General features: G+C 37.5%; 1 protein-coding gene across 12 annotated transcripts in view; it reads right to left on the bottom strand.

Annotated features, from left to right (window-relative positions):
• Nucleotides 1–27259, bottom strand: part of ARHGEF28 (Rho guanine nucleotide exchange factor 28) — a 373512-nt gene that overhangs the window by 135294 nt on the left and 210959 nt on the right. Inside the window, exon 1 of one of the 12 annotated variants that reach the window (XM_056824752.1) lies at nt 19814–23333. The exons of 10 other annotated variants lie outside the window; for them this stretch is intronic. In XM_056824752.1, coding sequence (XP_056680730.1) covers nt 19814–19898 — 85 coding nt within the window. In that variant the 5' untranslated portion in view covers nt 19899–23333. Of the gene's footprint in view, nt 1–19813; nt 23334–27259 lie in introns of those variants that run through there. One more of the 12 variants, XM_007486525.3, reaches the window with a different exon arrangement.

The raw sequence follows: 27259 nt of genomic DNA, 5'->3' as shown, positions 1-27259 counted from the left end.
GTAACAGGTATAGCGCAACTTTGTTGGAGAAAAACCTGTGGATTGCCTATGGAAGTTAGGGTAGGATAGTACTCATTTTCCCAACTCTCCTACTGGTTGATTGTGTGCCCCATGGGCTTATGACACAGTGTCCTAGTTTGCAACCACTGGTCTGTGTAACCATGTAAGAGGACTTCAGAACAGACCATTTTTATCTGTATTTCAGTTGATGCCCAGAATGGTCTAGGACAGTAATGGCAAACCTAGGGCACAGGTACCAAAGATAGCATGCAGAGTGCTCTCTGTGGGCACAAGGTTTCCCCCATTTCCCCCACCAGAAAAAAGTTTGTTACTAGAAAAACAGAGGGACTTAGATAGAGCTGCTCCCCTCCCCCTCTCCAACATGCCTAATGACATTTTTTCCCATCCCCCTTCCCTCTGTCCAGAAGCCAATGGGAGAACCCAGAGGGAAGGTGGGCAGCTCACAGGGGCAGAGCTGGAGGGGAGCAGAGTGCTCAGGTCACTCCCCTCCCCCTCTCTACACTCACTGAGGACATTTCTCACTTCACTCACCCCTCTACCCAGCAGCCCAATGGTAACACTTCCCCCCTCATAAGGGGTGGACAGGGCATGCCTGGCACTCAGTGGGGGGAGGAATGTGGTACTTGGTCTCTGTGGGGGGTAGGCATGACACTTGGTCTCTGGTAAGGTGGGGTTGGGGCCTGGCACTCGGACTCTAAAACATTCACCATCACTGGCCTAGGAAGACAATCAAATATATCCTTTACTCAAGAAAGAAAAGGAATTATATTGGTAAGGCTAAGTGGCACCACTAAAAATGCTTTCCCTCCTGAAAGAATTACTCAAACCACAAGAAATGGAACAAGATTGCACAACAATCAGAATCTCTGCAACATAGTTTGTATAAAGCCTGAAGCAAAAATTTTAAATAAAAAAACTAGCAAAGAGGCTACACATATATTTTTACTTCTGTGTGTAAAATATATAATTATATGTATACATAAAATATATACTCACACATATATGTGTGTATATTTATACATTTGTATTTATTTGTAAATAGAGCCTACCCTTTTGAGGGTACATGCAGCAGTAGATATATGTACAAAATTATGCACTATGACCAAGCTGTATTTATCATATGAATGCAATGTTGGTTCAATATTAGAAACTATAAACATAATAGAGCATATTAATAATAAAAATGATTAAAATATATGATTACGTGAATTGATACAGAAAGAAACTTTTAACATAATGCCATACCCATTGCTATTTTTAACAACACTAGAAAACACAGGAGTCAAAGTTTCTTTCTCCTCTACAGCTGACGAAATATTCTTTAGTTAAAGGGAAATTTCCCTTCCCTCAATGTTTATGTCAGCAAAGATAGAGTGATACGGAAGTGCAGGCTGACTTGTAAGGTGAGGCACATTAGAGAGAAGTCAGATGGGGAGAGAAAAATTAGAAAGGAAGAAAAACAAGAAAGGAAAGTGAATGATTGCCCCCAGTAAAAAAACTCTTTATTATTATAAAATGAGTCAGAATGGGAAAAACATTCTTAACCCCATAAGAAGTCTAATTTTAAATCGAATTGTGATCAGTAACAAACATTCACTTCTTTTCTTATCTATGTACTATATTCCAGAGGATATATCTAATGTTGATGACTTGGTCTAGACCAAGGAAGGTCAAGGAAAGTCATCAAAATCTCTAGACTAAAACCAGATTACTCTAGTGAAATTCTAATAAATTGAAAATTATTCTATAGGTAGGGATCCATAGTAGAATTGGCTAGGAATAGCACACAGGGTCCTTAAAACAAGTCCAAATCTTCAGTTTATCCTGGAGTTGACAGGTGGCAGTTGAAGTGATACTTTTCTTATAGTATAACTGTCCCTTTTAAAATTGCCTCAAGTAATTGTGGGGAAAGGAAGCATTCTTGCTTAACCTGACTTATACTAAGAAAGCTTCAAGTGATTTTAAATCAAGCTTGATTTTTATTTTAGATACATGTTTCTGATCATGTTAGAAGAAGAACCTATTATGTGCATGGTTGGGGGACTACAAATGAGTATAATATTTTGTCAAAAACTTTTTCTGCATCTACCAAAATAATCAGATTTTTGTTGCTCATATGTTTAATTATGTTAATTGTTTTCATAATGTTGAAATATCATCAAATCAATGGAATGAATCTAACTTGATCATAATAATTTACAGAGTTGTGTTATATTCTCTTTGCAAAAATTTTAAATGCATTAATATTTATTAGGAAAATTTGTCTACAGTTTTACTTCTCTACTTTGTTCCTCCTTGGTATAGGAATCAAAACCATATTTGTTTCAAAAAAGGAGTTGATAGTGTGGCTTCTATTTCTGTTTTTGAGAATCATTTTTAAAAGAGAAAATAATAGTTCTTTAAATGTTTAAAAGAATCCATTTTAAATCCATCAGACCTAGTTGTTGTCATTATTTTCTTTCCCCAGTTCATTTTTTTTATCTGAGATTGGGTTATTTAGGATTGCTATTTCTATTTTTGTTAGTTTCTGTAGTTAATAATGCAGATACACATCCACTTTTCCAGGCATATAATTATTTTAGTAATCCTATTTCCTCTGTGTTTTAATTCACCTTGTCCATTTTTTATTTCAGTAATTTTATTTTCCTCTCTTTTTTCTTGATCAGGTTAGCTAATGGTCTATTGATTTTTAAAATCTAATTTTTAATAGCAGCTATTAGTTTTTATATTTAAGTTTCTCCATTTTTCTGATTTTCACAATTCAATGTTTCTGTTTTGCTTATTTTCTAGGTTTTTTTAACTGTATGCTCAAAGTTCACTGATTATCTCTAGTTTGTTAATAAGTTTTCAGAGTTATAGATTTTTCTCTGACACATTGTCTCATCATTATGATCTTTAACATAATTACTTATTGTTTCTATGACTTATTCTTCAGGATATTGTTCTTCAGTCTGTATCTTTTGCTCATGTTGTTCATATTTCTTATATTAATCACTATTTTTAGTACATCTATAAAGACCTATTTATTGTTACTACCTTTTCTTTATATCTGTTTGTGATTTATTTATGCCACATAATATGCATATGATCCATTTTAATAAAGTGTTCTCAGGATGATGAGAAATATGTTTTTTAAATTATCCCATTCAAAAGTTGTGGTAGGTCAGAAAAGTCTAATTTATGGAGCAATATAGTCAGCTCCATATTTCCCTCATTTAAGTCAATACATAAATTAGAGTTTGGAGTTTTTTGTTTTGTTTGTTGTGTGCTTAGTCTCTCCTACTGCCAAACAAACACACCCTTCCCTATTACCCAGCTCAATTTCAAATTCCTCAAGTTAATTTCTATTGTTATTTTCCCATCTCTTTCTCTCTCTTCATTTCTATGTCCTGCTACCATCTTGGGCTGGGGAATGGCACCAGGAACAACAAACTATTAATCTGGTCTTCAGTTATTTTATTCAAAAATTATCTTATGGAAGATTCTTTCAATTTCCCTCTTCCTGCAACTACTGTTTTTGCTGCATTCAGGAACACTTCTGATTTATACAGGAGGGGAGTAGCATATAGAGAGCTGTGTTTTAGACTAATGCTCACATGTTGGAAGGGGCAATGAATTTAGAGTCAGAGGACATGGGTTCAAATCTTGTTTCTGCTACAAACTGTGGCCCTGAATAAGGGTTAAATTAGCTGGCCTCGAAGATCTGTTCCAGCTCTAAATCTATTATTTTATGAAAATGTGATCCTATGATTTCCCTAGGATTCCTGTGGTTACCTTTAAAAGTAGAGTAACAAATCTTTCCTAGAGCTGGTCATCCCCTCTTACCTCAAAAATCCTTAAAGTTTCCATATTTCTTGTCAAGTTCATACATGTCTCTGCCTAGCGTTTGACATCCTCCCCTACCTCTGATTACTTTCCTCCAGTTCTTCTATAAAAATACCAACCCCCTCCCTTACAGCTGAAATGCCTCCTCATTTCTCCTATAGCAACCCTCTACATCTACAAAAGCCCAATAATTCAAATGATCCCTCTTAAATGCATATAAGCCTTACCTGAACATGTCTTTACCAAAGATCACAGACCCAGGCACTTAATCAATGTTTGTTGACTTGATTCTTGCCTTTATGCACTTTGCATTTCTCTAAATACAATTATATAATATTATATATTATGGCTATATTAGAGCATATAGTTGAGAGTCAATATCATATAGCTTAACCTAGGAAATTTGCAATCAGTATAATGTAGTGGCATTGACTTTCCTTGTCTTTAGTTGCTCATTCCAGTTGCCTCTCATTGGCTTATATTTAGGCTCTGTGGTAATCTGGAGACCTCGAGTATTTCCTTCCTTTTCGAATCCTGCTTCCAACATTTGCTATATCCCCATGGGCAAGCTACTTAAGTATTCTGTGCCCTAGACTCCTCATCTATCAAGCACGGATTTTGCCCACCTCAAGTGTGAGGATCAAGTAAGATAAAGTACATAAAGCATTTTGTCCTTAACTAAAATTTCAGTCTCCTCCAGCACCTAGCAAAGTGCTTTGCATGCAATAGATGTATACTACATGTTGTTGGTACTGAATGAATAAAGGAATGGAATGAATGGAATAAAGGAATGGAATGAATGGAATAACAGATCATTTCTAAGACAATCCCAAAGAACTCATGATGAAAAATGAGATCTATCTCCAGAGAAAGAACCAATGGAATCTAAAAATAGATTGAAGTATACTATATTTCACTTTCTTTTCTTTTTGTCAGAGTTTTCTTCCACAAAATGACTACTATGGAAAAATGTTTCACATGATTGCACATGTAAAGTCTATATCAGATTGCATACCATATCAGGGAGCAGGGAGGGGAGGGAGGAAGGGAGACAACTTGGAACACAATTGAAGAGAAAAACAAATATTAATAATTGTTTTTACATGCAATTTGTGAGAGGGGGAGGAATAACATATTTTAAAAGATCACAAATTAATGCTAAAAAAGAATAACAGATCATGGACCTATGTAAATATCTCACATTATCTCTACCCTGAATTTCATATCTTTGGCTTCCACCATGCATTTACCTCATCATTTATTTTTATCTCAGTGCAGTTAGGTGGCTCAGTAGATAAAGGGTCAGGCCTAAAGAGAGGAGGTCCTGAGTTCAAATATGACCTCAGATAACTTCCTAGCTGAGTGACCTTGGGCAAATCACTTAACCCCCATTGCCTAACTCTTACATTCTTTTGCTATAAATGTATGAATTCTAAGAAAGAAGGCAAGGATTGGAAAAATTATTCTTGTCTCTTCTTTCTTTCTTCATCTTTTCTGTTCTTTTCTCTCAAGTGATTCTCACCCTTCCCCCACCTATATCAAACTGCTTCAAAGAATAGTATATATTCGTTGACTATTATTTTCTCATCTCCCACCAGTAATTTATTTTCTGTCCTCACTGTTTTATGACTATTAATGATTTTCTAATCACCAAATGCAATAGCGATTTGTAGTGTTTGTGCCATAATGAAGGTCTTGGTTTATAAGGAAATGTATTAAGAGGAGGGAAGAAAAAGGAAATAATTGATACCCTGATATTATCAGTGAACTCAAACATGGGTCAATGAGAAGAAACTAGATCTACTAGTTGAAAACAAGGAAAGATTGGTCAGTATCCACTGGGTTCTACAGGATGTCAATTAGTTTGGCCTGCCCAATAAAGTACAGTGGAAGGTAGAGCCATGAGGAAATTCTGTTTTGGATGCAAAGTGATTAGAGGAGATCTTAGGTTTATGGAGCTTGTAGAGGTAGGCAGAGGGTCTATAGCCCTTTGAAACCCAAGAGGTGACTTTTTTGTTAACCGTGAAGGATTGAGCCAACTGTGAGGATTTGTTAGGGAAGGAGAGAGCAAGAGAAGCCAAAGTTGAGAATATAGGTCAAGGCTGATGAACGCGCAAAGAACAAACAACTTCCAAAAGAGTAAAGCATGGAGATATGCAGATAAAATATGAGGTGGAAGCACCAGGACCTAAAACACAAGAGGAATGACTTTGGGGCAAACATCTTGGCTGAAATTGAGAGGGGGTGGGCAGAAAGGGCTTTTGGAATCCACAATATAAAAATAGATATAGAATTAAATATCCCTAGAATGACTGGGATTCATATAAATCAGAGGAAATTATCTGGGAGCTGGATTCACACACTCTCTGAGGATTCAATACATAGTCTGTAGAGATGAGATATCATAGCTGTTAGCCCAATCCAAAGAAAAAGAGGGAAGATTTCAGGGGAGTGGGAAAGAGGAAGGGGAAAATAAGGAGTTGAACATGTTGTATTGAAGATACCACTTAGGAATGTTCAATAGACAGTGAAATAGGAGAAAGACTAGGATCACAGACAAAGAGCTGAATGAATGAATTAGGGAAGGAGGAAGAGACTTAGATACTTTTGAAGGCAGTGTAAAGGCGCTAACAGGAAGAAATTTCAGAGAAAAGATAAAAAAAAGAATAAATGATAAATGCATCATACTCTCAGAAGACATGAGAAAGAAGGGATGGAAAGTACAGGTTAAAAAAGACTAACCTTAGCCTTGGCAAAGAAAATGGCCCCCTCTTCCTCAGATGTTGGTGCAAAAGAGGCAAGGCCAACAAGAGGTACAAAATAAATCTGAGAGGACATGAAATAGGTGAGATAAGGATATTTACAATAAAGAACAACTTTCTCACTTAAGTCATCTGATGATGAAGGGAATTGAGGATGGTCTAGAGCACTTGAAAAAAGAAAGACCACTAAAGGAGATCATGACAGAATTAGTCTACCAGGAAAGAATCAAAGGATGTCTAAGCTTCAATGAAGATCCAGGCAAGATTAGATGACATCATTTTATGGAAGTCCAAGTTGCAAGACTTTATTCAGCAGCAAAAGTATAAGAATTAAGAAGCCAGAGTTAACCAAGGCTTGAGGATTGGTAAGACCAAATGACTAAAAAACAAAAGCAAGTCATTCAAGGATAGAGGATAATGCACAGCTGAACTGGCCAATTGCTCATCAAAATTAGGATAGAAGGAACATGAGGCCAGAGCAAAAATATATTTAGGAAGATCAAGGCAAAAGGAGAGATAGAAGAACAAAGAATGATACTCAGAGAAGAGTATTCAGAGTTCAAGATCCTAGAGTAGACACACTAATCTAAAAATTCTCTCTTGGAAAATTCATCCATTCCAGCCCTGACTCTTCTCTTGGGACAAGGACCCACATTTCAAACTGACTGCTGAGTATTTTCACATGACTATCACCAGTAATAGAATTTCAACATACCCCTCACATCAATTCCCTTTCTTTGCAATTCTATTGCCTCTACCCTACTGGGAGTCACTGCCCTTTTACCTGAATTGTTGCAAGTTCCATTGATTTCACTGGTCTCTCTATATTCTCTTTCTTGGTATTATTATGTATTATAGCCCCAATTTCTCTCCCATGATCAGGAATTATATTCCCAACTGTCTAGTCTCCCTAAAGCACAGCAATGACCTAGCCATGTTGAAAAACATTCAGTGGCTCCCTATTGCCAGAGCAAGCCCTACAGACACTCAATGTGCCATTCCTATATGGTCTAAGCCCAATCTTCCTTTCCAGGCACCTTCTATTGCATTCCTACTTGCACCCCATGCTCTAGTCAAGCTGAACTCCATCATTCTCTGATTTTCCCAGCTTCTTGCCTTTTATTATTCCCTTCAACTGGACTATACCCCTCATTTCCATTTGAATGAATCCTATCCATATTTCAGAGTCCAAATTAAAAGTCACCACTTCTAATAATCCTTCTCTGATCCACCAACTTCAAGTATATCTCCCTCCTCTGAATTTTCTTACATTGTATTTGTATTTGCTGTAGTCTATATCATCATCTACCTCATATCCCACTTATTTGTTGGTGCATATCTCAACTAGCTAACCAGACTGTCAGCTCCTAGAATGCAAGGACCTTGTTGACATCTTGCATAGTACAGTAACTTTCAAGCAATAGGCATTCAATAAATATTTGTTGATTCAATGAGCCAATGAACCAACAAACCAAACAGTATTAATGGTCTATAAGATAAAGATCTCAAATAAGTACACTTTTAAAAAATGTCTTTGTTCTTCTATAACAGTGGGGTGATGCAGTGGATAGAGCTCTGGGATTGGAATCATGAAGACTCATTTTCCTTGAATTCAAATTCAGCCAAAAACACTTATTAGCTACGTGACCTTGTGCAAGTCATTTAACCCTGTTTGCCTCAGCTTCCTCATCTGTAAAATGAGCTGGAGAAGGAAATGGCAAACCATTCAAGTATTAAATATCTATCAAGAAAACCCCAAAATGAAGAGCCATAAATGACTGAAACAAATCAACAACAATTTCTTCTAAAAAAAAGCCACTTAATATCCAAATAATTCCTTATCAGGGTCAGTTAGGTGACTCAGGTATACAGAACCAAGCCTAGAGACAGGAGATCCTGGGCTCAAATCTGGTATCAGAAACTTCCTAACTTTGTGACCCTAGGCAAGTCAACCCCCCACTGCCTAACCCATACTACTCTTCTACCTTAGAACAAATGCATAGTATTTATTTTAAGATGGAAGATAAGGTTTTTTAGAATAATAAAAACTCCTTTTCAGATTGCTCTTTTTAAATATAGACCATGGCCCCAATTTGCTAAGTGAATTGGTGATAAAGGAAGTAAAAAAAATTGAAGTTTCAAAATATCCTTTCCTGTGTTCTATCCCAGTACCTTTCAACAACTTTTTTCTAATCTGTGAAGTACTTATAAACTGGCCAAGACACACTGGAATACCCACCCCCTTCCCCAGTTTCTTTCTTCTCTCCATATCAAGCGCTAGTAAACCATCAGACCAGTCATGTGTTCATCCATAATCCCAACCCCCACTTACATTATAGAACTATGTTTATTTGTAGTCAACATACACATCAAAAAAGAGACTTTCTTGCTCTGCTATGGTCACCAAGACCAATACCAATATCTCTTATTCTACCCGAGAATTAGCAAAAGAAATAATATTAATAATAATAATAGCAATAATGGTGTTTATACCATATTTTAAGGTTTGCAAAGTTATTATACAATTATTAAGTAGCTTCATCCTCACAACAACTCTGAGAGATTCTCCAATCATTCCAACTCATGATTAGATTTTCCATCTAACTAATTTTTTTTAAATCAAGGAAAAGGGTTCAAGAAGTAATATAGTATTATATTATTAGAGTTAAAAGGAATCTTAGAGAGGCTCAGAACTAATCCTCCTCAATCTACAGATGAAGTAAATGAGGCTTATAAGCATCCAGTGTCTTGCCAAGAATCACACAGGCAGAAGCCAGTCCATCACCACACCATATCCTACCTCATTCCCAGATTCTATTATTATCATCCCAATTTAGTAAACTGAGACTGATAGAGGTCCATTGACTTGTCCAAGGTCACATAACTAGAAAATGTCTGAGGCAGGATTTGAATTGTTTTGAACCGTCTTCCTGACTCAAGGTCCAAAGCTCTACCCACTTCACCAAACAGCTCCCTCATGAAGAATTCCACAATTGTAGGTGGAAGAGAACAAGCACTTCACCACAGAGCAAGACCCAAAACTTCTACACTAATCCTTCAAGGCAATCACTTGAAAGAAATGGTGCCTTTTAAGTGTTTCATTGTTTTCTGGTCTTTAGAACATGGACAAGCATGGGAAAATCCTGGGCCTACAAATAAAAAATGAGACAAGTCCTGTTCTCAGGAAGTCCCCATTTTGATTAGAGAAGACAACCCATATTGGCAACTAGAGATATCTTTTTGGTGGGAGTCCAGACCTCACTGGTTTCATCGGCAGCTTGCTCCATGGATGCTGACTGGAAACTCAGCTATAAACTCCAGTATGGTCTTGGATCACACATAGCTCATATGTCCTAAAGATGAAACTTGCACTCAGGTTTTCTAGGCTCCAGTGTCAGCCCTTTATCTACTGTCATATTGTCTCTCACACAGTAGAACTTATATTGCCAATGGATTAGATAAAAGTCAAGAAGATTATGAGAAGATATAAAGTTGTCTCTTTATGGTCACATTCTGAGAACTTTTGGAGATGCTGACATTTTTTCCTTTGGTCTACCAAATACAAACAAAAAGAGATATAATAATTAACAAGGAAATTATAAGAAAGGTGCTGACAGAGACTTAGATGGAATAATAAGCATAAATAGTAGCAGTGCTATGAGAACACGGAAAGGAAATTTTCCTAATGAATTAAATAATCAGCCTATAAATTCCATGATCTCGTGGATCCATATTTTTAAATAAGCTAAATAATTCTATAGAGCTACTTTTCCCCAAAATGAAAATGAGTCCACTACCATTCTTTTAAATCAATTGAAGTTGTAGCATACTAACTCCATTACCCAAACTGAAACAAAAGAGCAAGCAAATAACAAAGGTTGAAAAATGAGTGAATGAATGAATGGAGAAAGGACTAAAGAAGAGCATATTATTTCAGCAGTTCTTAGGTTCTTTTAATATACATTATTTAAAGTTGAAAATAATGGGCTACAGGAAATTAGGACATGGTCTGGTTCATGAACTTTATCTCTCTTGTTAGATGAACAGAAATAGTTTCTTGGTTGAAACTCCCTTTGAAACAAAGAAAACAAAAATCCTGACATTCCTTGAGTCTTCCAAGTGGAACGGTCATGAGCTCCAGCTGGAGCTCAAATCACTGACCTCTGGTGTGCCAGCCTACTGTAATACGTCAAGGAGCTGCTATGTGAATGGGAAAAGGGAACTTATGAGGACCCAAAGAAAATATTCATGGAAGTCTCTAATGGAGAAGCTTTCTTTCAACTCTTCTTATCCTTCTTCACCTAACTCAAACAGGTACTCACTTAAGTTTCTCAGAGTGCTCCTACTAAGACATAACCTCCTTCACTTCATCTCTCCCCAGGTTAGGGAAAGAGAATTGCATGTGAATATGACTGTCACACCTTCCTGTTGGATGTTCCCATTTCTAAAACTATAGTTCTCTAATGATTCCAACCCATTACTAGCTTCTTCATGCTCTCTAACTTAAAAAAAAAAGGCAAAGCAAGTTAAGGAGTAATGTGGGATCCTATATTATATATATATTTTACATGTATATTATAACTTGTATACATATATCATATATATCAGTAGATAGACAGACAGGCAAACAGATAGACAGATGGATGGACAGAGAGATAGATAGATAGATGGATGGATGGATGGATGGATGGATAGATAGATAGATAGATAGATAGATAGATAGATAGATAGATAGAGCATTAGAATTAAAAGGAATATTAGAGATCATCTCATCTAATCTTCCTCATTTACATATGAAGCAAGGGAGGCTCAGAGGGGTCAAATGACTTGCCCAGAATCACATAGTCAGAAGTCAGAATCTGGAACCCTGTCACTGTATCACTCCACCTCAGGTCTTCTGGTCCTAAAACCTGTGATCTTTCTTCTAATTTTTTTGTTGTTGTTGTTCTACCAAGTACAAACAAGAAGGGATATAATCACAAGAAAGGAAAGTATAAGAACAAGAAGAGATATAACAATGAGAAAAGAAAGTATAAGAACAACTGAGAAGTAGACTTAAATAGTGAGTAGAAATAATCACGGTGCTGTCTGGGCACAGAAAGAGAATTTTCCTAATGAACTAAATAATCAGGCTATAAATTCCATGATCTCATGATCATGGAGCTTCACCAGGGACCTCCTAGGTCAGGGGCATCCAAGTTTTTCCAGTAGTGGGCCAAAGAAACAGAAATCCATGTGTGTGGGCCATGTGAATCTAATTATATAATTAATTACATTCTGTTTCAATTACAATTACTCACTGAGCCAAACTTGCTAGGCTGACACCTGCTGGTGGTCAGTTTACATGACTACATTAACAACAGCAGGTAATTGGTTGGGCCTCACTGATCCGCTAGTTCATATGTGCTTGCTCGTTAAAGGAAATTAACGTGTTATTATTTTTCCCTAAAAAAAAAACAGAAAAAACAGAAAAAGGAGAAGAATCACAAGGGCTGTACCCAAAGGGCATGTAAGCCACACTTAAGTTGCACATGTTAGAAGCCTGACTTCAAAGTATTCCCTCATTCCGATTTGAAACATACAAATAAAAGAGAGAGAGGAGAAAAAGATTTAGATCATGTCATTATATGGCTAAACAAAAGAATTGACAGAAAGGCTTGGCTGGTTTTAAGGCAAACTAGGTAAAAGAGATTGACTGAGAGACAGAAAGTTCTTCAAACCTGATTGTTCTGCTTGAAAAGTCAGGTTTCCTAGTGCTTTTTTCCTTCGAGACTGCACTTAATGTAATGCCTATTCTAAGAGCCAAGTCCTTAGAATCTGACCCAGGCAACTATATTGAATAACAACTACCCTCTTGTAAATGAAAAGAAAAATTCATGGTACAATATTTAGTTTATGCCTTTCAAAATTAATTTCAAAATTTTCTTCTGAGTTCTTTTCACTTGTTTGTTTTTTACTTTTCTCTCTATTGTGTCTTTCTTCAGGGAAAGAGGTCAATTATTCTCCAATCCCAGGCATCCACTTTTGCTATATCTAGTTTATTTTACACACTAAAGCTGTAATCTATAAACAACTTTCCATTATTTCTTAAACTGGCCAGTCCCTCGGCTCAGTTCCAAACAAGAAAGAGAACAGGTCACAGATTACCAGAGTCAATGGTATTTTCTCAGTTCTCATTCTCCTTAACCTCCTGTAGCTTCATAGAATTCACCACACCCTCCCTGAAATTTGTTTTTCCTTTAGCCTTAACATTATACTCTCCTAGTTTTGTGCTTTTTCATGTAACTTCTCCTTATAATAAATTATTCCTAAATAAAAGCCAGTATGTATATAGCACTTTGTTCGCAAAGCACTTGCTATATATTATCTCTTTTGATCACTCTATGGGTTGGGTATTATCACAACCTCCATCACCGCCCATTTTATGGATGAGAATAAGAATGATTAAGTGACTTGCCCAGGGTAGCACAGGTAGCAAGCAGGTAGCAAGTGTCTAAAGCAGGATTCAAACTCAGGTCTTTCTGATTCCAATTCTTGTCCAACACTTTATCCATTAAACCCATGATGGTAAACCTATTGCATGGGATCCAAAGAGGGCATGCAGAGTACTCTCTGTGGGCATGAAGCCACCCCAGTTCATTACTAGAAAGGCAGAGGGACTCTGCCTAAGCTGCTTCCCTTCCCCTCTCCACTGGGTCTGAGGACATTTTCCCCATCACTCGACCCTCTTCTCAGCAGCCCAATGGGAGCACTTCCTCCCTCCACTATCTGGGGTAAGATGGGTGGCTCACAGGCAGAAGAGCTGGAGGGGAACAGAGTGTTCAGCCACTCCCTTTCCCCTCTGTACCTGGGCTGAGACCATTACTCACTCCACCCATTCCCCTGCCCAGTAGCCCAATGGGAGTGCTTTCTTCCTCCTCTGTGTGGGATAAAGTGGGGGGACATGCCCAGTACTGGGGGGGGACAGGACATGACCCTATGGTCTCTGGGGGGAACATGGCACAAGGTCTCTGGGAGGGTGTGTCACAGCACACAATCTCTAAAAGGTTCACCATCACTGCATTAATCTAGCTATCAAGTATAATATCATTGAGGTCCTCAGACTTTCGCCTCTCTCTGTCTCTCTGTCTCTCTCTGTCTCTCTCTGTCTCTCTGTCTCTGTCTCTCTCTCCCTTCCCCTCATGTCTGTATATAATATATAAATGTATACATGTACACATATACTTTCTTCATCAAAGACATTGTTCTTCTTCACAACTTTGCCACTACTTCATAGGTGACTTATAAAGCTATCTGTGCCTCTCTGATAGAAATTAGTTTGCTTTTTATTAATGTTTAATATCACAATAATCCCCTTATATCTCCCCTTCAAGGACCCTCTTTTGTAACAAGAGAAAAGAGTCAAGTAAATTAGCCACTACCTCAACTCTTAGATAAGAGGTCAAAGCAGCCTCATTCAGCATCCTAAAATCTATGTACAAATTATTTGTACCATAGAAACTGTGATATAGTGGCTAGTATTCGAGTTGAGGTCCTCTAACACTTACTAGCTATGTAATACCACACTTCTCCTCATTTCTGGAATAATGGACCATAATCAAATCTACTCTGGTATTGTTATTGAAAGAAGTGTGCCAATCTTGCAGTCCTATTTACTATCACTATAACTTTCAGTAAAGAAGTATCCCTCCCCTACTAACATTCCCTTTTGGGGTTGCCTTGAAATGAGTACATAAGTTCCTTGAGGGAAGGGATTGTCTTTGTGTTTTTTTTAATATTTGTGTCTTGGAGAGAGCAGCCAGGGGATGCAGTACATGGAATTCTGGGCATGGATTCATCTTCATGAGTTCAAATCTGGCTTCAGATACTTTTAGCTTCATGACTCTGGGCAAATCAATTAACCTTGTTTTCTCAATTTCCTCATCTGTGAAATGAGCTGAAGAAAGAAATGGCACACCACTCCAATATCTTTTTAAAGCGTATTCCTCATTCCTAGCTCTACCTTTTTAAAGAAAATACCAAATGGAGTGATGAAGAGTCAGATACCGATAGAATGAATGTGTATCTGGGGGTACAGCTAGGTGGTGAAATGGATAGAGTTTGGGGCTTGGAATCAGGAAGACTCATCTTGTGACTTCAGTGAGTAGAGTATTTGACACATTGTAGGCTCTCAAAAAATACTTTCTTTATTCATTCATTCAGTAGATCCTCTCTAATTTCTCCCTTTTCTCCCAAAACATCAAGTTCTCTCCTTTCTTCCTTTGGTAATATCTATTGAATGAATTTCTTTATTTCCATCGCCATGGCTACGACTCTATCACCACACACATGAAATATCTTTCTGAACAGCTTATTAAGTGGTTTTGTCTTCATTTTCTTCTCCCTCCAACCCATCCTATACCTCACCTTTCATATTGTTTTAATTTGTCAAAACTTTGCTTCTTGGTCTTTTAACAATAAAAATGTATATATTAAAAAATCTTCATAAAATATACTTTTCATTATGTTATTTCTCTGTTCAAAAACCTCTTTGCCTACAAGCTCAAGGCTGACACTCAAGACCTTCAATTTTCTCCTTTTCTAATGATGTTACCCACTACTCACCAATATCAACTCTTTGCTTTTCTTAATCTTCTCTGCCTCTTATGAATCCTTTCCTCCTCCTGTCCTGTGCTAATAACATTCCCACCACTTGGCATTTTAATACCCCTTCTTTCCAGCCACCCACACCTCATCTTCTCCATGAAGTCTTTCCTGATCAGGCCAACTCACAATCATCTCTTCTACCACTGATCTCTTATATCACTTAGTCTGTGGGTTACTTACCATCTACTGCCTTGTATTATTGCTAACTGACTTCCTTTTTTTTAGATATTTTCAATAAAATAATCAGCTCCTTGAGAGTTAGACACTGATGCTCAATAAACGTTTGTTGATTGCCTTACTAACTGAAAGCAACAAATCAGATACCAGGACAGGTATCTTGGGAAATTCTGCCCAATGTTCTATTGTACTAAATTCTCAATTACGTGGGAACTGCTTCTCCAGCTTATAGGTCATTCAATCCTTCCTCCCCCCCTATTTTTCCTCCTCCTAGTCATTTGTGGCCAATTAACATTCTCATATTAGGGCAAACTGTTTCTTATCAGTTTCTTAGCCCAGTATCAAGGGCTGTGCATTACAAAAAGTTATCACATAACATTTTTATTGAATTAGTAAGGGACGATAAAACAAATTAACCCATTCTGGTATTTATTATTCACTTATTAAAGATTTTGATGGATGGGGTGGTAATTTATGGTTATAATGATATTTGAGGATTACTTATGAATTTTTTAATCTGGAGCTTTTTTGTTCACCTTTAACTAGAAGTACAGTTTCAACTGAAAAGGCAAGCATGCTCTAATTCCTGTTAATGGGACCAGGAAGTCTTGTTTCTTTTGAGAATAAACCATCTAAAGTGTTTTTTTATTTCCTTCTCACTCAGTAAGAGGCTATACACATAAAGTTACTACTTGACAGAAGCAGACATCAAAATTCAACTCAACAACCACTTCATTAAGCACCTAATATATGCAAGTTTCATGCTAAGTGTTGCAGGAAGGTGGATACTTCATTGAAAAAATGATGAGTTAGACTCAGTGTGAGTTCTAAGCTTCCTTTCAGTTCTAAGTCTGTGACCCCTATATTATTCCTTAATATTTTATTTATCTTAACTATTTCTATTTCTATTTTTGAGTGGTCATAAAGTCTCACTGGATCGAATCTGAAATAGAATTCTAGGACTTGATGCCACCAGAATAATATCAAACACAAATAGAAGTATCTGGAAGACTTCACTCTCTCCCATTTGATGAATCTGCAACAGGACAAAATTTAAGGACAATACCCAAGGAACAAGGGATACATGGTTAACACAAAAATAGGTTGTTGCATCTTACGAGCAATGACTTTTTTTTAACCCTTTCTTCCATCTTATATTCAATACTGTGTACTGATTCCAAGGCAGAAGAATGGTATGACCACTGTTGTGTTAGTATCCCAAAGAGATAATAGGGGAAAATACACATACAAAAATATTTATAGCCATGCTCTTTGTAATGGCAAAAAACTGGAAAATGAGGAGGTGTTCCTCAATTGGGGAATGGCTTAACAAATTGTGACATATGATGGTGATGGAATACTATTGAGCTGAAAGGAATGATGAACTGGAGGAATTCCATGTGTGCTGGAACAACCTACAGGAACTGATGCAGAGTGAAAGGAACAAAACCTGGAGAACAATGTACACAGAGACTGATACACTGTGGCACAATCGATTGTAATGGACTTCTCTACTAGCAAAAATGCAATGGTCCAGGACAATTCTGAGGGACTTACGAGAAAGAACACTATCCACATTCAGAGAAAGAACTGTAAGAACAGAAATGCAGAAGAAAAAAAAATATATGATTGATCACATGGTTCGATGGGGATATGATTAGGGATACTGATTTTAAATGATCATTCTATTGCAAATAATAATTTAGAAATAGGTTCTGAACAATGATACATGTAAAAGCCAATGAAATTACTTGTCTGCTCCAGGAGGGTGAGGGAAAGAACATGAATCATGTAACCAATATTCTAATTTTTAAAAATAAATTTTTTTTTTAATTTTTAAAAGTGTTAAGGGCTAGGCAATGGGAGTTAAGTGGGAGTTAAGCCCACGATCACACAACTAGGAAGTGTCTGAGGTCATTGCAGATGATGACATTGAGCCCAGGGAGATTAAGTTATTTTCCCCAGGTCACAGAGTAAGTGGCAGAGCCAGAATTGGAACTCAGGACCTCTGAATCCAGTGCTTTACTCTGAGTGCTTCCCAATCAGTATCTATAGTCCTAATCAAGATCCCTCCTAGGCTGAGTGATGATGCATTAGTCTGATCTAGCAGGAAAAACAAAGGCTAGAGTTCTAGTCCAACTCCATCATTAATTAGTCACATGACTAACATACTTCAACTTAGCAAATATTGACTAATAGGGAGACATCACTGGGCAAGTAATTTACCTTCCCTGGGCCTCAGTTTCCTCATCTATAAAATGAGGAGTTGGGATCAAAAGATGTCAGAAGTACTGGCCAGCTCTAAAATTCTATATGTTGTCTCAATGCTTCTATACTTACTTTTTACTCTCTTTCTATACCCTCCAATAATTTTTCACTACTTCATTCCCCTCGGTGCCCCCATAATCCATGCTACCTCATTCCTGAGCCCCTAAGAAAGCAACTGATCATATTAAGGTAAGAGTTATTAATCAGCGTATTCCTCATTCCTAGCTCGACCTGAATTTTAAAAGGGAACCTGAAAGGAAGAGCAATTGGTTAAAACTTGAATTAATTGCAAATGGTAGAGTCCAAGCTTGACAAGTTAATTGAAAGTTTGTAATTTTAGTTGTTCTTTTAGGTCTATATGTGACTTTGGGGGAGGTTGGAGGAGAAAAAGAATACTCCCACCATAGAGGAAAGTACTCACTCTATTTAGGGGCCAAGGTTAGTTCTCCCAGCAACGAGACAAGCTCTTGAACTTACAGGGAAAGCAGAACGTTTTCCTCACCTAATGCCTACACTGGCAACTTTTGTTATAATACTTAGCTTGATGCTCACTTGCCTTCTCTGGAATTTCTTCATCTACAAAAAAGAGGATAGCAATACTCTTTCACAGACTTGTAAGGAAAGTGTTCTTTGTGCCTAAAAGCCCCATAGACACGTGAGTGAACTGAAAATTCTCTCTCTACTAATAACTAGGCTCCAACTGAAGCTAAGAAAAAGAACTCCATTATGTTCATGAGCAAAATTTGGTTTTAAATGGCAGAGCAGGTTGTTTGGAGAGAGAAAGGGAAGGAAAAGGGGGCAAGCACTTATTAAGTGCCAACTATGTGTCACAAATGTGCTAATATCAGAAATTTACATCCACCTGTTTTCTATTCCTTAATATATTTGTGTTTTTAGCTTCTTATTGTATAAAGACTGGTAAGCTTCTCTCCCACTTTTCATTTTGTTCTACTTTCTACTTTGAAGAACAGAAATAGCCACTTAAGATGGAAAGAATTCTGGATTTTTAGTTAGAAGACCTGGTTTCTAATTCCATCTCTATCAGGTACCACTTGTGTGACCTTGGGCAAGTCACTTAACTTCCCTAGAACTCTGTTTTTTCATCAGCAAAATGAAGTTGGAGTGATGACTTTTTAAAGATCCTTCCCCACTCTAAATCTATCATGCTTCAAACAACAAAAATATCTGCACTGGAGAAGGAAAGAAAGAGTTTCCAATAACTTTCTAGGCTTCCATTTTGAACCCCCTAAAGCAACCCAAAACATTTTGACTAAGACATGGCTTTGTGGGTCTATAAAATAGAAACCTGTTTTTCACCACATCACCTTTTTGGGCATGCTCAAGGAAAACCACTCGGCATACCACGCCCTGGTCTCCCCTCCCCCCAGACCCCATGCTCCGTTTCTAAGGACTGAATTACAACAAAGGTGGCTTGTACTTAGTTGAGGAGCGATGTAAAAGCCAGTGGTTTATTACAGTACGAGTTAGTTTTTCTTTGTTCTTTTGGCTTAAAAAAACGACATACTCAGTGGTGACGTGTTTAAAATACCTCCAACCCCTATGACTTAGCTGGAAGAATTCGTGTTGAAATTTATGGAAGGCTCTCCTCACGACATCTGTAAAATTCCCAAAGGCACATGGGTCAGGCTGAACCAAGAACTTTCTTTAAGTGGAAGCCCCCCCCCCAAAGCTGGCAATTCACATTCTAAATTAAAATCCAAATCTCATAGACCTTACGTACTAACTCTCCACAGAAAGTTGTCTAGGCATTAGTGCAGAGAAGATTAAAAACCTTACTCAGCAGCTCCCAGAGTAACTGTGCCAGAGTCCAAAACATCTACTTTGCCCGCTGAACCCCCCTAAATAAAAGTCGATGGATAACATAATAGTCCAGGAATCCAAGGCAGATCCCAAGGAGCAGAGGGAAAGGGAAGGATCCAATTTATCCCAAAAGGCTAGACAAAATTGGCTGCGTAAAAGTAGCTCCCTACGGACCTGTTACCTGTGTAACAAGCCAGAAAATGGTATGCCAAAGGCGACAAGAAGCGATACCTATGTGGAGATGTTTGCCTTTAATCTTTAAGAAACAGCAATAGCCACTGCAGCTCATCTACCTTGTCTGGATGCCCTCCTTCGAATCTTCATTTTGGGAAATGAAGGCCACGAGTAGTTAAAAGGCGAGTCTGAATCTGAATCCATCTTCTCTGTTTGATCAGCAGATCCTCAGGAAACCTCTTGCAGGATTCCAAACCAGTCAAGTCTAAGTGTGATGCAAAGTCAAGGAAGGAATGGGGCAGGATCAAATAGCTCACTAACTCAGGGGAGGGAAAAGCAGTAAATGTTTTGTTCCCTTCAGGCGTCCAGGCATGTAGGCAGAGCAGCCTGTAAATATTAAAGCTAAACTAGGAGGGTGCTTGGCTTTTTTTTTTCTTTAAAGAGAGAGAGCCCATGAGAGAGAAAACCAGAAACAACACTGATACATCACAGTCCAGTTATTCAAAAGGTCATTGGGAGCAAATGAATCATTAACTCACCTTTACTCTTTGTTGAAAATGGAAATGAATAATGGAGGAAAGCCAGGATTGAAAGTGACTAAGAAAGCAAACCTTTGAGGACTATTTTTTTTAATGGAAAGCAACTCATCTTCAAAAAGAGGGGGTTGTTTTGCTTTGGGGTCAACTGTATAATAAGAAGACTTTTTTTTTCTCTGCCACATTAGATTCAAAGTTGGAGTTTGTAAAGCAGATACAGGCAGAAAGCTTGATGCTGCCTGCCAGGTTGTATATCTTCTTGGTATTAGTAGCCTTGGCAGTATTTCAGATCTTGCAGCTGAGAAAGCATTGATAACCTGTCTAACGATCCAGATTCTCCATGTTTTCAAACCAAAATGGGGAAAGCCTCAGAATTATAATGAAAAATACTGATCTCATTATAGAAGTCTTATAGTCAGTCACACATGGTGTGATTGATCTGGGTCTTCTTAGAGCTGTCACCAAGTGAGGCCATCAGTCCTGAGGGTTTGGGGAGCCTGGCACCTTTACAGCAGAGTTCTAAACTTTCAGTCCATAACGATACAGCTAGTGACTAATTTACAACAAATCATCCCTTCTAACACAGTCTCCCTGAACAACTGACCAGTAATTAGCATTAAGTCAGAATCCATTATCCCCTCCCCCAACATCTTTTCACCTTACAAAATTAACTTCACCCTTCTCCCAAAACAAACACTTCCAACAGGCTAGAATTAACCAAAGCCTGTGCAAAAATATCACAGCCCAAGATTCTCCAGGAATCTCTAGTAAGTCTTCAGTGATTCTGGAGATAGCATTTATAGATGAGTTTTCATTTATTTTTAGGGATACTTTTTATCCTTTCATTATTTCTCATCTACCCCACTCCAGGATGACTCATCCCTGGGGAAAAAAGATTAAGAGAGAGCATTCCAGGAAGAGCTAACAACAACAACAATAATAATAAGAGCAGCTAACACCTATATAGCACTTACTATGTGCCATGCACATAGAGGAAGCTAGATGGCTAGAGTGCTGGGACTGGAGTGAGGAAAATCTGAGTTCAAATGTGACCATAGGCAAGTCATTAAACCTCTATTTTCCTTAATCCAATGTAGAAGAAAATGGCAAACCACTGGAGTATCCTTCCCAAGAAAAGCTTTTAGGGTCCACAAGGTCATGAAGAGTCAGGCACAATTAAACAACAACACCAGGCACTGGGTTAAGTACTTTATACTTATCATCTCATTTGATCTTCATACTAATCTTAGGAGGAAGGTAAAACAGTTATCCCCTTTTTTCAAATGAGGAAGCTGAAGCAAGCAGAGGTTCAATGACTTGCCCAAGACTACAAGAATCCATAGATCACTCCCTACATTAAATTCTCTGAAGACGACCCTCAGGAATGTATTAGCCAAATTCAAGAGCTTCCAGGCCAAAGAGAAAATATTGTAAGCAGCCAGAAAGAGATAATTCAGATATCAAGGAGCCCCAGTCAGGATTACACAGGATTTGGCAGACTCCACAGTAAAGGACCACAAGGCTTAGAATATGATATTCAGAAAGACAAGAGAATTGAGTTTACAACCAAGAATCACCACCCATCAAAACTGACAATATACATTCAGGGGAAAGTTTGAACATTTAACAAAACAGAAGATTTCCAAACATTCCTAAAGAAAAGACAAGAACTTAATGGAAATTTTGATGTCCAAATACAAAATTCAAGAGAACCACAAAAAGGTAAACAAGAAAGAGGGGGGGAAATTTAAGGGCTTCAGTAAGGCCAAATTGATTGTATGCCACAAAAGTGCTCTGTGTGTCCTGTTTGGCACATGTGCCATGGGTTCACCAACACAGCTCTAAAGGGTGTAAACTGCAGAACAATTTCATATTCTCTTTCATTGAAGGAGTTTCCTCACCATGAGTTCTCCATCTCAACAAAATTAGTTATAAGTATTAAAAATATAATACAGACCAGTGATATTATGACCAAATGCTGACTTCTGGATCCTCTCTTTCCTAAGAGTAGACATTCTTGCTATAAGAATTTTCATGAGTCCAAAAGCAATTCTTAAACCAGGTTTAACACCTGACCAGCATTCTTACAACAAACACTTTTTTAAAGGCTTATATATCATAAAAACAATAGTTAGCTCTGGTATCCATAGAACCATAGAATGTGTGAAGATTAAATTAACTCCCCTGCCCATTTTTTTTATTTAATCACCAAAAGTGTAAACATCCCACTTAATCACTGAGTGGGAGAGGTCTGTGATCCACATGTGCAATGGGTGACAAATCAGAATCAAACTGACTTCCCTCTTGGCAGTCCTAAGCAAAGCTTCAACTGTAATTGGTAGACATAAAAGTGGAGGAAGGCACAGGAAGTGACACAAAATAAAGTGTCTTTAAAAAGGAGTTACAACTTCTTGTGGGGACTTCATCTGTAACTTCCTCTGAGAGTTCAAGAGTTCTTTGTGCTTAGAACTATTGACTGCTTTCATTCTTCAGAGTTCTGAGTTCAAGTTGGAGGCTGGTAAAGAATCTACTGACTGGACCTGAGACCCTGGACTTGGTGAGACCATTCTTAAATCTCTCCCTTTGGACTGACACATGGTGAGTGAAAAGAGCTGACTCCTTTCCTGGGTTTTCCAAAGAGACTACTCTCAGAAGAGACTTACCCTCTTGAGAGAGACTCCCTGCATCCCCTGGTCTTCAGCTCAAGACTGAAGCTTCTCTGCCTGGGTTGAGCCAGGGACAGAGCAAATACTTAGTGTATAGATTAGGTATTTTGCCCTATCCTGTCTCTGATTTCTTACTTCAATCTTTCTATGTTTTGTAAATAAATTGTTATATAATATTTTTTGGAATTTCATAAAATTCCTGGTGACCCTATTCTTAAATAATCTATTCCAACCTTTATAAAAATCCCTTTACTCCCCCTTATAAATGTCAGAATGCAAAGGACATTAAAAGGATTTATCTCAATTTAAAAATAAGGAATCAGACCAAGGAAGGAGGGAAGAAGAGAAAAGGGGAAGGAAAGAAAACAGGAAGGAAGGATGTAAGCACTTATATGTCAGACACTGTCCTAAATGTTTTGCAAGTATTATCTCATTTGATCATCATAGCAACCGGGGGGTGGGGGAGTGGGGGGAAGGGAGGTATTATTATCTTTATTTCAAAGCTAAGGGAAAAAGTTAAGGAAACCAAGAGACAGTGGTAAAATGACTTATCTAGGGCCACACCACTAGTAAGTACCTGAAGCTACAGTTGAACTTCTTCCTGATTACAAGCCCAGTGCTCTATTCAACTGCACCACCTAGCTGCCATTAGAAAGATGAAATGACTGTCCCACACTTGGTTTGGATTCTATAATTGAGTTTCATATAATGATACATCAATTAAGAAGCTCTACTTCCATGCATTTGTGCCCTATGCTTCTTCATTTCCATCTTTCGGTTTCTTTTTTTTTCCAAGACCCAATTTAGGTTTACATATGTATATGTATATATGTACATTATATGCATATCTTATCTCTCTAGTAGAATATATGCTCTATGAGGTCAGGACTTTCATTTTCTATTTTGTACCACCAGTGAAAGGAGCGACTAAATGGCTCAATGGAAAGAACACTGAGATTGGAGTCATCAGCCTCAGATACTCACTAGCTGTGTGACCCTGGGAACTCGCTTAACCTCTGTTCCCCTTAATTAATTGGAAAAAGAAATAGCAAATAACTTCAGTATCTTTGCCAAGAAAATCCCCCAAATGGGGTTAGAGGGTGGGACACTACTGGTTAAAGACTGAACAAGCTCATCCTACAGGATGATAAAACTGTCCTCTTTCTTCATTAAATAGCTTTCAACAATTATGTGCCCTTATAAATGAACACACCATAATCCATCTATGTTTATACATATTCTATATTGTACATAATAAGCAAGAGATTTTCAAAATATGTTTACAAGATAGTAATGGAAATTAAAAAATAAAGATCCAATGGGTACTTAAAAATAACCCAGTTCTCATTTCCTTCTAGGCATTTTTCTCAACTTTATGAAAGAACAAAGAAAAAAATGAAGAAAAATTTAAAGCTAAATAAGGCCTTAATAAACTTTTGCATTAGTGTTTTCATTTTACAGATGAGGAAAATGAGGTTTCAAGAAATTAAGTACTTGAAATTGCCCAGCAGGTCAGTGGCAATGGCAAAAACGCAGTTGAAGTGAGATAATCAGACATTCCATTTTAGGGTTTCCTCCATGACCCCAAGCTGAAATGAAATCTCATTCAGTTGCATTTGATAATTCATTTTTGTCCTCTTTTTTTCCAACAAATTTTTTTTTGGGGGGAAGATGAAAAATTGAAGGAATGGAACTTAGTGGATCTCTTAGAAATTATTCCTAGATTAATTCTAAACTCAAAATTTAATAAGTATGAGGAACATGCTTCTTATTTTTTTTAAACCCTTACCTTCTGTCTTGAAATCAATACTGTGTATTGACTCCAACGCAGAAGAGTGGTAAGGGCTAGGCAATGGGGGTTAAATGACTTGCCCAGGGTCACACAGCTGGGACGTGTCTGAGGCCATATATGACCCCAGGACCTTCCACCTCTAGGCCTGACTTTCAATCCGCTGAGCCACCCAGTTGCCCCCAACATGCTAGATTTTTAGGCTAGATTTAAACTCAGAAAGATGATTTTCCTGATTCCAGGCTCATCACTCCCTGTACTCTATCCACAGCATCACCTAGCTGCCTTTAAACTAGTTCATTTATTGAAACCTTTTTACCTATATCTATGAAAACCTAGATATGAGGTATCTTTGAAGATTTCTTCAAGTAACATCTAGATGGCCAAATAGATCTTTATAGAGAGCAACCCTATGATCCTTTAAGTTTGGACTGGTCCATGAGAATATGAAGAGTAAAAGTAAAAAGAGTAGGACCAAGAGAACATTACATATAGCTACAGATTTAAAATTTGAAGAATAACTTGTGAATATTCACCTCCAGAAAATGAACCAAGAAGTAGAAGACAAAAGACATAAACTATATAGTTTGCCAGATGATGCCAGATGTTATGGAGAGAGGAGGGATGGGTAGATTAACAATTAATTAATTTTAAAAATTGGATCTGGTCCATTTAAGTCCAGAGGTTAGGGAGCTAGCTCACAAATTATAGTTTTCTATGTACGTAATTTATCCATTACTAATGCCTTTAAGCATCATCAGGGTAAAAGCAGTGCCTTATCTAAATTTCATAACTTCCAATAGCATGTGGCATAACAATCTGCACAGACTTGGTTAGTTGTCTTTCACTCTCAAAGAGGACCAAATGACATCACTATGTCAGAGTCAATATACAAATTTGCCCATCTGTAGCTGATCAGATCAACATGAGTTCAAAAGGCTCTACCACAGGCTAGTCACAAATAGCCCACATGAATCTTTGGGATGGAGATGTCTTTAAATTTGTGTATTTCACGTTTCTTTTAAGCTAATGAAATTCTGCTTTGTTCCACCATCTTTGATGTGGGCACTCCATGCTAGATGGTCCTACCCAGAGTAAGCACTTAAATGTATTGTGTTTTCCAATTGAATTGAATAGAAAGAATTCATGCCCAGTTCATGACCTCAAGTTATTTTTCCAGTACTAAATTATATGAAGTTTTTAAGTTACCTTGGGGGAATCTAATAAGACCTTTAACAGTTTTATTACTTCATTATCTTTGTAAAGACAATTGAATTATTCTTCACAACACCCTCAGGGCTGTTCCCACTGAGAAAATCTCATTGAAGTGAAACAAAGGAAATCATATTAAGTGTAATGACAAATCTTAGTTCTGGACAACAGATGATAAAATATTTTTCCCTCCTTCACTTAGAGAAATGGAGGATTAAGTATGGAAAGCTGTATATCCATTTGTATATTGAGTAAGACAGTTGTTTTCCGGGTCCATTCCAGTTATCTGTTTCTCTTTACTGTAAGGAAGGGTATAGTAGCAGGAACAGAGATTGATCATGAAATAGGAGGAGAGGACAGGAGAGAAGAGGACAAGAGAGGAAAGGAACCAATAAAATCTTTAAAATAATAATCAGAGGGAAGGAAGGTCTTAGGCCAAAAGGAAGATTAGTAGAGTGATCAGGGGTTGACAATCAGATGATCATCCAAAAAAGACCCCAAACTCCATCCAACAACTTGCCCTGATAGCTCATCTCAAATTGTAGGCATCCTCTGTTTCACCTTGCTTTCTTTTTCTGGCCATTTATGGGTTAAAAGAAAACAGCAGATCATTTCCCACTCAGGGCTCTATCACTGGCAGCCCTAGTTCTGTATGTAACTACATCTGATATCTAGCCTAGTACATGAGAAAGCTGCTCACAATTGTCTAATGGGGTCTTAAAAGCTAGTGAATAATCCTTTTGCCTTCTTTACTAAATCTAAAGACAAGGAGCTGTATAATAGAAAACTTTCTTCTGAACTTGGCACTCTTGAGGACAAAGAAAAATTGTTCCAATAAATTGTTAGAGCTTGCACTGCCTAGATTGTAAGGCTAGCAAGAGTATTAATTGAACCTCTACTCTTCTGGAACTCAGCCACAAGACAGTCAAGAATAAGCAAGTCTAAACTCATACAAATAAGCTTAGGCAGTCAACGGAATTGCTGGCCAGCAATCCCATGAGCCGAATTCTTGCATGTGCATGTATACAAACATATGGGTCCCGGGATGACCATATTATCAAAAAAGACAATTGTGTTTATTATAAAATTCCAAGCTTCTAAACACTAATTCCATAAATGAGCTTTCTGGAATTCTCTTCACACCTTGAACTCTTATTTCATTTTCTATTAGCCACTGTTTCCTTAAGAGTTTTATTTAGATAAGTTTAACACTGATTGTAATAAATTATTTGAATGTCAGAATAGAGAGTCTTTTTAAGGGAAGAGAGTATTCATTTCACCAAAGACCATACGATGTAATTTTCCCGAGGGCAAAGACCGCTTTATTCTCTGTCTCTGCATTCATAACAACTTGCACAGTGC

Source organism: Monodelphis domestica, chromosome 3 (assembly GCF_027887165.1).
Source record: "Monodelphis domestica isolate mMonDom1 chromosome 3, mMonDom1.pri, whole genome shotgun sequence".
NCBI lineage: Eukaryota > Metazoa > Chordata > Mammalia > Didelphimorphia > Didelphidae > Monodelphis > Monodelphis domestica.
This window is presented reverse-complemented; position numbering and strand designations above follow the sequence as displayed.